The sequence below is a fragment of the Xyrauchen texanus genome, chromosome 19 (assembly GCF_025860055.1).
Source record: "Xyrauchen texanus isolate HMW12.3.18 chromosome 19, RBS_HiC_50CHRs, whole genome shotgun sequence".
In the NCBI taxonomy this organism is placed as follows: domain Eukaryota; kingdom Metazoa; phylum Chordata; class Actinopteri; order Cypriniformes; family Catostomidae; genus Xyrauchen; species Xyrauchen texanus.
Window position 1 is genome coordinate 26,920,122 of NC_068294.1, and position 12,215 is coordinate 26,932,336.

General features: G+C 37.6%; 1 protein-coding gene across 11 annotated transcripts in view; it reads left to right on the plus strand.

Moving 5' to 3' along the window:
• Positions 1-12,215, plus strand: part of LOC127659570 (disks large homolog 3-like) — a 179,292-nt gene that overhangs the window by 159,091 nt on the left and 7,986 nt on the right. For 9 of the 11 annotated variants that reach the window (XM_052149442.1, XM_052149448.1, XM_052149441.1 and 6 more), the window contains 4 exons: positions 488-602; positions 7,178-7,354; positions 7,481-7,556; positions 8,496-8,595. In XM_052149442.1, the coding sequence (XP_052005402.1) occupies positions 488-602; positions 7,178-7,354; positions 7,481-7,556; positions 8,496-8,595 (468 nt within the window). Of the gene's footprint in view, positions 1-487; positions 603-7,177; positions 7,355-7,480; positions 7,557-8,495; positions 8,596-9,113; positions 9,160-12,215 lie in introns of all 11 variants that reach the window. The other 2 variants (XM_052149445.1, XM_052149449.1) reach the window with 1 other exon arrangement.

The following is a 12,215-nucleotide window of genomic DNA, read 5'->3' on the forward strand; positions in this document are numbered from 1 at the left end:
AGCTCTGTGTTACGCTTATTAGTCCATGTATTTCTCTATTGTTTGTGTTTTAGTCTGCGTGCATTGGTTGCTAAGCTTACGAGTTGCCCGGCCACACTGCAACAGAGGTGTACACGTTTAATTAAGACAGCCCCGAACAATCAAACATCATGCTTCAATGCTGCTCCTGATATTAACACCTTGTTCACTATGAAAAATGATTAGGGTCTGACATTTGTTAGAGGTTTTCCATTACACTGAATAGTGCATGTTCTACTTAATTAATATGCATAATTAATTACCTTGCAGAAAATATTAGCACATAGCTCAAGCAGAGCCATGATTAATATCCATCTGTTCTTCAGGTCATTAATCAGTTCTCAATAAGCTGCTGAGCTTTCCTTCTCTGCCCTGCTCAATCCTCCATTCATAATACCTGGACAAAAAGCCATAATATCACTGTAGATATAGGGGTTGCTGACAGAATGTTTGTGTTGTCTCTTTTCAGAATACAGTCGTTTTGAGTCCAAGATCCACGACTTGAGGGAGCAGATGATGAACAGCAGTATGAGCTCGGGCTCGGGCTCCCTCCGCACCAGTGAGAAACGCTCACTCTACGTCAGGTATCTTCAACATATTCTCTTATTCACACATGACACACATGCACACACAGTTAATTAAGCATAACTCTCTACGGTATTAGTGAGCTAACAAGCAGAAATTACAGCCAGGTAAAATTCTAATTGTTGTTCATTTTTATTAGGCCGTGTCTATAAATAACAGACCAAATCACTAGCTCTTTCGAAGTCCATTTTAACCTTAACTGACCTATCGTGCTCTCTTTAGAACGTCGCCACTACTGACCAATAACTGTTTCACTTTCGAGCACACTCTGTAATACATAGCCGCAGATGTTTACGAGTATCTAATGTCTCGTATGTGAGTCGCTCTGATCTATAGTGTACTAAACATACTCGTAACACAGAAGTCTGATTAAACTGTGTTTCAGCAGTCTCAGAGATTCTGACCTCAACACACATTAATTATATCTAGTGCTCTGATTATATGTGTAGTAAATACAAAACAGATGTGCTCTAGGTTTGGTTCATGCGCATTGCTAATGTGCTCTATCAGTCTTCTAAGAAAATTGAGCCGTGATATCAAAACTGATATATTATGGCATTTCAGGCACACACACACACTACTTGCCATTAGGGTATTGATTGGTGCCTTCTGCATGACATGTAGTGCTGGGTATTTATCCAGATTTCCCGATTCCAATTCGATTCCAATTCACAGGCTTTCGATTCAGATCTCGATTCAATTTGATATCGATTCATTTGGGTACATTTTGGTTGCATATAAAATACATGTTCTCTCAGCAAATGCTGATAATTATAAAGGAACCCTTATAATAGGCAACCCTTCTAGGTACACTTCGAAAATATTAATTTTACAAATATTTTATCGTTAGTTTATTAAATTGGTCACTTTTAGTTTTTGGAAAATGTTCAAATTCAGTCTATTCTATCAATTAATGTCATATATTATATGTTGCATAAATATCTTTAAATTTGTATTGTTTACATGCATAATTTCTACTATTTACAAGTATTTACATTGATATGTAGAACAAGTGCTTAACCCTCTGGGGTCGACGGACGTGCCGGCGCATCCTGCTGGTTATTTTCGTCATTACAGCAGAAACAACTTAAAATACTCATTTTTGGGTATACAGATAAGTGTAAGACATCATTAGAGACTATAAAGGGTCTACTTTTATTTGTGCACTCACAATAACAACAATGCTTTTGTAAAATAAAGAAAATAAAAAGGGTGAGCTTTCAGCAGTCTCAGTGTTCACGAAACACGTCAAAAAAATTAACTGAAACTCCGCGAATACTTATCACTCAAATATGAAACATATGTCTAAAGCAAGCCTAAGATTTCTACTTTTAAATAAAACAATTCAAATGTAAAACAAATATTCTCCTGCAATGCAATCTGTTTGAAACAAAGCGATGTACAGTTTTTACTTGGCTATATAATTATCTGTAATGTGATCCTAGCCACCAGCAGAGTGCGCCATTTCATACGCTAATGTGCTGAGACGATCAGCGCAAATGGTGCACGCCCCCGACAGTGAGGTTGTAAACACATTTCACTCATTTTTCTGCGCGTTTGCAATGATGCACAGGCGAGAAAGCCCCAGGATAGTATGGAAGAGTTAACACTTTCCTCAGAAGAAGAGCAGGACTCCGATGAACATTTGTATTTTGAAGAGAGACTTGATCCAGACGAGGATACAATTTCGGACGAGTCATTTAGTCATTTAGTTTTCATTAGCTGACATGCTATTTTATATAAACATGTACATATTTTACTAGTGGGACTGTTTCCAGACTTGCCAGCCAGGATTCAGAGTATTGAAATTTGAAATATGACTCCTAATAAGCAAGTTTTAGTTACATTTAAATGCTGTTTCGGCTAAAGCAGGTATTTAAATTGTATGCTGTATAATATAAAAATGATATGTAATATGATATAAAAAATAATATGCATGTTTAGATTATATTTTATCTAGTGTTTATAATGCCTCATTATCATCAACAAAGCTTGTGCTTGCAAATATATGTTAGGGTTCAATTAGTAAAATGCACTTTAAATATGCCCATATTAGAAAATAAGCATATTATTATGATTTCTGAAGGATCATGTGACACTGAAGACTGCATTAATGATGCTGAAAATTCAGCTTTGATCACAAATTGCATTTTATAATATATTCAAATAGAAAACTCTTCTTTTAATTTGTAAAAAGAATTCAGAATATCAATGTTGTTTCTGTATTTTGGATCAAATAAATCCAGTCTTGGTGAGCAGAAGAGACTTCTTTTATTGGTAGTGTAGGTCTAAAATTAAGTAAAGTCTTTATATAAAGAAAATGTATAGTCCGATTACTTCTTTTAACTTAAAACTTGATTTGGATAATTACGTCTCCTCACATTCATTCTCTATCCCTCATTGATAGGTCCATGGGAGGGTTCTTTGTCTCATGTGTGAATTACAATGAATATTCATGATCATTCACGCCTCCTCGCATATTAACTTTCAACACTAAAATTGTCTTACAAAAGTTAAATTACTATATTGTTTTGTATGAATGAGTGATCAGGATGGTTTTCACATCATTTTGTAGCAAAAACTCCAGGCTGCAAGATCCAGTTCTCAAAAGTCTTGTGCACAAATGTTTAATATGTGTTATATGACCTTATTTCAGTGACTTAAAATGTTAGTTTTTTCAAAAACCATGCATAAACGTTATTTTCTCAAAAATACAAACCTGTACCATGTTGCTCACATATTATTGTAGCCCAGTTTGTGCTGAATACAGCGTTATCAGACTTTAGCCATTAATATGTTGTTAAGCAAAACTTCTCCAGGGCCCAAAATACCCTCAGACCTAGAGGGTTATTCAGTACGGTCTCTTTAAGATTAGCGGCATCAGGCAGTAAGTGCATATAACGAAAGAAGATGTGCTTCGTTTCTTAAGCGCATCCTTTTGTGATTTAGAATTAAATGTTTCTTTTTGTTTGTTTTGAATCAACAACTAACTGACAAGAAAACAGAAAGGGTATTAAAAGCGACATTATTCAATGACATTTTATCCGTGTTTACTCTCAACACGCATTGAATGGACCTCTGTGCTAATAACTTATTCTCCAATATGCTACACAATCACTGGTGAGTGAAATCTGAACATTTACTAGCCAGTGGGTAATCCCAAACATTTTAGCCAAACAGCATGAGATTTGGTTGCACATACGAGTGATTTACTTGCATTATAGAGGGTTGCCATATAACGTGAAAGATAGATCTTGGGATTTAAGAATCGATATCGTGATCTTTCTATCAAAGATTGCGATGCATCGGAAAATAGATATTTTTAGTGACATATGACAAGAAATGCCTTTAGACACACAGACGTGAGCTTGAAAAAAACACACCTGATTGTATTTTGAGGAACAGATGGAAAAAAAGCTATCGGTGCCTGTGTTTAATTCACTGTGTGTTCCGAGGTTCAGTGGCGGTTTGCTGTTTACGGCCTCTCACGGAACACACGTGTGAAGAGTTTTCAAAATATTTTAAGAAAATATTTTAAATAAATCTCCAATTAATTATTTTAAATAATTAACTCCAAAAGGAAAATTCTGTCATCATTTACAAACTTTCATGTTGCTCCAAACCCATATGATTATCTTTCCTCTGTATAACACAAAAGAAGTTGACAGCCACACTCACCATTCATTCGCATTGTAAGGACAAAAGATGCAATGCAAGTAAATGTTTACTGAGGCTAACATTCTACTTAACATCTCAATTTATGTTCTATGCAAGAAAGTTATACAGGTTTAGAACAATATGAGAGTGAGTAAATGATGACAATTTTTTGGTGAACTACACCTTAAACACTGAAAAAAATTATGCACTTCAGCTTTAATTCAGTGTTCTTCTGCCGAGGGCTCCTGAGTCAGCTGATGACTTATGTTAATGTTGAGTGTGAGATCTCAAGGCACTTTTGCATTCCTGTGAATGCAGTAACGTGATAAAGGTGTGTCAAAGTGGTACAGACATGTCAGCCAGTGCAGATCCCACCCTACATAGCTCAAGTCTTAAAACAGAGACCTGTCATTGTCCTCTTACTCTGGAGTTAAGGTAGGTGTGCAGCCAACTGTGAGTGTGTGTCTTGGTGGGCTTGTAATTAGTATGTACTGAGTGAGAAATATGCAGAGAAACAGGAAGACTTGCTCCATTGGTTTCCCTCTCTTCCTTTGGATCTACCTGTCGGACAAGGTAAAGACATTCTTCTCTATACACAATGCCTTACTTTGTTGCTGTATTCAGCGTCATTTGCCATCTGGGTTCCTCTATTACCATTGTACCCTTGAGCAAGGAGCTTAATCATAGGTTGATCCAGGGGAACTGACTCTGTAGGAAGTGTTCTACAAATGCTATAGATAGAGAGAATATGCTAAATTAAAAAGATTGATGAACATGCACAATGCCTGATATGTAGCTTCTTTTTCGTCTATACACATACAGAGACCGTAAAAGGGGCAGGAAACTGACTACTCATGGGAGAAATAACATTCATATGGTGGCTATATGAATGAAAGTCCTGCCTCTCAGTTTAAAGAGCTAATTACATTTGATAGAGGCATTGTCTGTCTGTTTACTCTGGAATGTAGAATGTTCTAGTAGCTGTATTTAGCTTCCCAGAGGCTATGATGGCCGAATAGTGAATTAACTTGCCTTAAAGCAGCGGTTCTCAACCTTTTTGACTCCGAGGCCCCCCATTATCTGAGAAAATATTTGAAGGCCCCCCATGTAGGCAATTAGATATTTATATTAGAAGATATATCTATAAGAAGATATTTCCTTTCCAGAAATGTCTAGAACTGTATATTCTTCATAAAAATCAAGCTGTTGATGGGAGTTATTAAATTTTTCACATTATCAGTAAGTTGAATAATAATAATTATATAAAAATCATAATAATCTATTATATTTTAAATAATTTTAAGAGATCTTGAGGCCCCCCGGGAAGTGTGCTGATTCCCCCTAGTGGGTCCCGACCCCCTGGTTGAGAACCACTGCCTTAAAGGGACTTTGATGTAGCTAAACCCTACACCAGGGTCAGAAATTGACTTTTCCATTTGGGGCAATATTTTGGGGCCTTTTTCTCCTCTGTAAGGGCAAATTTCTTTTAACCTTATCATTCTGTATCATACTTTATTCAATTAATTAAATCTGAATAATGAGATATTGTAGACTGTTACCAATAAAATGAAATCAACATCAACTAGAATTTGTAGGGCTGGGTATTAGCATTAATTTCACAATTTTATTTAATTCAAATCGATTCCAATTTTGATTCAATTCAATATCAGTTCATTTGGGATCTGAGAGTATATTTGAGAGTATTATGACAGTACATCCCATAGAATGTCAATGGGACCTCCGCGTTATGCTATTTTATGCCAAGCTTGTAGGCTTGATTAATAGAAGGGCTCTACCGCTGTGTCTATTTGTGACGTGTGTTTCAGTGTAATGACTCCAGGTGGACACATTACAAAGTCTCTGCCCTTCACATCAGTGTTTTTGCCGTAGTAACGGTAAATGTGTTAAATTTGCACTTTAAACTTTTTTTAATTAATCGTATTTGTTAACGCGTTAATTCTGACAACTACACTTAAAATTGTGCCTTTTTTTTTTTTACATACTCTATAATGACAAAGCAAAAAAAAACATATTTTTGATGACTTTGCAAATTTATAAAAAATAAAAATAAACTGAAATATCACATTGACATTTGCTACGACACCTGATAATTAGCTCAGGTGCGTCCCATTTCTCTGGATCATCTGCATTTTGATTAGAGTCCACCTGTGGCAAATTCAATTGATTGGACATGATTTGGAAAGGCACACACCTGTCTATATGAGGTCTCACAGCTGAAAATGCATATCAGAGCAAAAACCATGCCAAACCATCAGGCCAAAGGAACTGCTTTTAGAGCTCAGAGACCGGATTGTGTCAAGGCACAGATCTGGGGAATGCTACAAAACATTTCGGCTGCATTGAAGGTTCCCAAGAGCACAGTGGCCTTCATAATTCTTAAATGGAAGAAGTATGAAACAACCAGGACTCTTCCTAATGCTGGTCGCCTGGCCAAACTGAAGTCGGGGGAGAAGGGCTTTGGTAAGAGAGGTGTTCAAGAACCTGATGGTCACTCTGGTTGAGCTCCAGAGATCATGTGTGGAGATGGGAGAAACTTGCAGATGGACAGCCATCACTGCAACACTCCACTAATCTGGGCTGTATGGCAGAGTGGCTAGACGGAAGCCTCTCCTCAGTGCAAAAAAGCACCTAAAGAACTCTCAAACTGTGAGGAACAAGATTCTCTGGTCTGATAAAACGAAGACACTAGACCTGGCAACATCTGCACAAGGGACTGAATGCATGATGCAATTTTGAAATTTGAATTTTGTCCATTTTAGGGGACATTTTTGCCCCAAACCCCCATTAATTTCCGAATCTGCCCCACACTTACACTTCGCACATATACAACAGATGTCTTCTAATGCAACCTCGCTGTAGAAGTATTTTTCATATTCTGATTGTTTTGTTTTCCCAGGGCTCTCTTTGACTATGACAGGACCAGGGACAGTTGCCTGCCCAGCCAGGGCCTTAGTTTCTCCTATGGGGACATCCTGCATGTCATCAACGCCTCCGATGATGAGTGGTGGCAGGCACGGCTGGTTACACCCCACGGGGAGAGTGAGCAGATTGGGGTCATACCAAGCAAGAAAAGGTACAGTACTGTCAACAAGCCAAGCCAGAATGCAATCTAACATTTCACCCTGGGTAATAGAAGGGGTTCATGACTGGTCAAACCCTGCATGATCTATTCCAAACATTTCTATTTTTTGATCCACAGGGTGGAAAAGAAAGAGCGTGCACGGTTAAAAACAGTGAAGTTCCACGCCAGGACGGGCATGATTGAGTCTAACAGGGTAAGTGGCGAGTCAGTCCTCCTCCTGTAAGGGACTCATGGGAACTGCCCCACTTCCCCTGAATGTGTGAATTGTTGACTTCCCACAGTAACCTGGAGGCTCCTATTACTGAGCATCTAATTTCTCACAGCAACATGCACACAAAAGTGTACTGTAACAAATGCACACTCATTGTGCCATCATAATCAGCTATGATGTTAGATCAGTGGTTCTCAATCCTGGAGGCCCCCCAATAATTCAATTTTTTTATGTTTTCCTTGCCACACACCTGAATGGTGTAGTTACTGTAGCTACAAGCAGGGGCTGACTTACTGAAGCCAACCAGCCATTGAATTCAACTTATCTGCTCATTAGTGATGTATTCCATGAGCTGAATTGGGTGTTGGGTGCCCTCCAGAATCAGATTTGAGAAACACTTGGTTAGATGGAGGGGCGTAGAATCAAAACAAGCAATTACACCATGATATTTTTTTAATAATAAGAGTATTATTTATACCATGATAAATGGAAATATATAAATGCTTCACACTGCAACCCCCCAGTGTTCAAGCCAAATCTACGCCCTTGATTAGATGTCTACTCTTCATTTTGCCTCAAGTTTTTAGTTGGCATGAGCAGCCATTTTGTTGTATTTTTCTGTTGCAATTTGTGTAATCAGGACAAGAACATATTGTTTAGTTTGTCCTTTTTCAGTGGTGCATTCCCTATTGTTAGATTCACAGTCAAAACATTAGCAAAATGAACTTAAATGTATGCTTTATCTGAATGTACACTGTATACGTTCACATCCTCCAAATACATTTGTTTGTGCGGCCAAACGTCGTCTTCATTTTATTTTTGCACGCGTGCCGTGAATTACATTTGAAACCCATTCTGTTCTTTTGTGTTTGTTTCATTCCTCATCTCCATCCCTCCCATCATCGGCATGTCTCCACGCAGCCAGTCAAAGTGAAGCGCAAAAAAAGCTTCAACCTTTCACGCAAGTTCCCATTTTACAAGAGCAAGGAGAATATAGTGCAGGAGTTGGTGGAGACTGAACGTGAGTATAAGCATGTGATGAGTGCTCTGACGCTGTCCTTCATGCTTCATCCTGTCACTGTCACTCACCCTGGAGACGGCTTCTGATTGGCCCTTGACATCTCTCAGAGAAAACAGCCAATCAGTGCCTCTCTGGCCTTTTGTTTTGCTCTGAAGGGGACTTCAGCACTTCTCGCAGATATGAGGCTGCATTAACACTAAAATGCTGTGCTTGGACTAGAACTAGTACATCTGTCCATATCAACATCAGGGCCGTTTAAAGGTTAAGCATTTAAAACAGTTAAATGCATTGCTAAATGGACTAATTATTTTGATACTAATAAATTTGCACCAAAATTAAGCACTTGAACATTATTTACAAAAGGGATATCCCAGATCTTTTAATGCACAGCAAGATGGTGTTGGTATACCTCCATCCTTAGAGAATGCTACACCTCTCTTCTCCCAGCCTCACACTAACCTCTTTCTTCTTCGTTTCTGCTCTTCTTTGTTCTTGCTTTCACCTGTCGGGACACTCAGGACTTCCCAGGGTTAAGCGATGACTTTTATGGATCAAAGAGTTTGAGTAAGTGTGTGGTTCATCTTGTCAAGCAGCTGTTCTCTGAGCTACCTCAACTAGCTGTACCACACACCACACACACATTTATTTCTTTCTCTCTTTCTTTCTTTTTCTCCCTTTCTCTTACCAATGAATCTGTCCTAAAGATCAACTGGCCACAATTCTGTACATAAGAATATTTCACAAATGAACATTTTATCTAATTGTTGTAGAATACACATGCTCAACAATAAGGATTATTTCTTCTGATGCTGTTTGGCCAGTAGTTAAAAATAACATTTTATTTTAGCAATGTATTTTTTTTATATGTGCCTAGGAAAAAGTGTATTTTACATAAAATTGAAGAGTTTTGACAAAAGACTACAAGATTTTTAATATGTAGTAATATCTGGAAATGATACAGCTTATATTATATGACATCTATACATTAATTTAAAAAAAAAATTATAGAAGAAATAACAATGGAAAACATTACAGATTGGTTCATAACTTCTAACTGATGCTTCAAAGACTACAAGTTATTCTCATCACAGGTTTTGACAACTAAACGTTTTACAGTGATGTACCCCCTCTCTATCACATAGACAACATTCACACAAAGTATTTTCAAAATATGTATATTTAACACAATTAACTTAAAACAACTCTCAAATAATGTTATATGCACAATATAGATCTTATACATATTTAATTAATGGCTTACATGTTAATGAAATTGGTGTGTCAGATATGGCATAACTCTGCATAACGCATTAATAAAATCCCGCTTTTGTGGGAGCAGAACAGTCACTTTATAAGAGCTTCCAGTAACAAGAATTGCTGCTGGTACCATGAAATAAAATTATTAATATTCCAAAGGACGAACATGCGTTGAAGAACCTTCTTGTAGATAACATCTGTATTTGATTCAAAATTTAAGCAGTTATCGATAACAGTCCCAAGGTATTTGTAGTTATCCACCAGTTCAGTGACCTTCTCTTTGATAACAGTGTGCTTCGGAACAGGTGTACACTTTCTAAAATCAATAACCATGTCCTTTGTTTTTGCAACATTTAATTCTAAATGATGAATATCACACCAAGACACAAAATCATCCAATATAGCACTATGACCATCTTCCCCTTGTTTAAGTAAAGATGACAGTCATCTGCAAACTTAATAATATGCCTATTATCATAATGGCTTTTACAGTCATTTGTATACAGTATGTACAGCAAAGGAGAACGTACACAACCTTATGGAGAACCAGTAGATGACATCAGTCTCTGAGAAAACACTATTCACAATTACATGCTGACATCTATTTGTTAAAAAATACACTCCACAATATTTGGGTCCTACTTAAAGGACAACCATTTTTTGGCTAATATATTAGGTTGAATTGTGTTAAAAGCTGAAGAAAAATCAAAAAATAAAAGCCTAACATGGGGATGAGCCCCCTCCAGATGATCCATACATAAGATGAAGTAAGCAGAGCATCCTCCACTCCCCTACCAAGTCTATATGCTAACTGCAGGGGATCTAAAGTCCTTTCTACCTGACATTAAACAGATTTTTTGATAAGCTTCTCAAAGGCCTTTATTACCAATGAAGGGCTATTGGCCTAAAGTCATTACGTTTATTCTTAATATCTATTTAACTTGGACTTGAACCATTGCACAAGTTCAGGGTCCTATTATTGCACGTTGGACATACTAAAAAAAAATCACATTCTGAAAAAAAATCTATTTAGTGTCTTTTAAAGAACAATTATTCAAATCCCCTAAAATAAAATTCTGTGCATCAGGAGAAAGTGATTGCATCTTTTGAACGACAGAAAATATTTTGTCTGTAGCATATTTTTTCCATTGCCTTGGGGTGGATATAAGCCACAGTAATAAATATTTGAGAAAATTCTCTTGGAAGATAAAACGGTCTTATTGCCACAGTCAAAAGTTCTAAATAAGGCAGGCACCGCCATTCCTTTATATTAACCATTCCAGCCCCCCCCCCACCCCTCTAAGTAACTTCCCTGTTACCTGTGAATCATGGTTCAACCAAAAGAGTAATCCAAAGCCATCAATCTCTTGGGAAGAATCCACATCTGATCCCTTTAGCCAGCTCTCCGTTAACGCCAAGTATCCCTGAATTTGTGTAGGTACTTCACGTTTCCCTTTAGCTCATCTAGTTTATTTCTCAATGACTGAACGTTGGATAAGATGATAGAGGGTAAGGGAACGTGGTATCTTCTCAGCTGCTTTCTCAGTCTTTGTTGAACGCCACCTTTCTTGACTTGTATTCTTGTGTACATCAGACAGTTCTTCCTTAATATGTGCTCAGTAAAATCAGCATCCTCTGGAAAAAGGGCAAAAACTACATCACTGGGAGATGAGAGACTCCACCAAAGTCCTAGTAGGAATTCACGAGAGCTCTGAATTTTATTCACGTGGGGATTATGTTGATCAAACAACCCCGCAGTTATCAAGTCCAAAGAGAAAGCAAAAATAACTATAAATAACAGCTCCATCTTGGTCAATGAACACTGAACCTTTCTTCTATAATGTTTATAGGTAAAAAAACAGAAACAAATTACTGATAAGACAAGAACGCCAAAACTCTGCTGCCGGTCGCCACAAGAGCAGTGCGCCCTCTTTGTTATGTCTGCATATGATCAACTTAGTAGTGTTAAGCGTGTGTCCAAAGTGTTAAGTGAGAGCAGTAAAACACAATGTACAAAATAAACAAATGTGAGAATGAGTGATAATAGAGCACTGACCCGATAAGTCAAGTGAATGTGCAATCAACTGCCCTCGAAACTTTCTCACACTGGCTCTGGGCCATCTAGCCATTCTTATAGTTGAGCCCTGTATGCAAAAGAGAGAGTGAATACATGACAGACCATTTCAGGACCCATAGTGTGCTCAGACTGGACAGAATTGACTGCGTTTAATCTTTTAAATATCCCTACCCTGTCATGTTGTCACTGTATCTAAGAGAGGTTTGCTATTTGATCTGTAAGTAACCCAACACTGGGCTGTTTACTTGGCATGAGGAGCTGTATCCTTGTCTGATAAACTGAACAC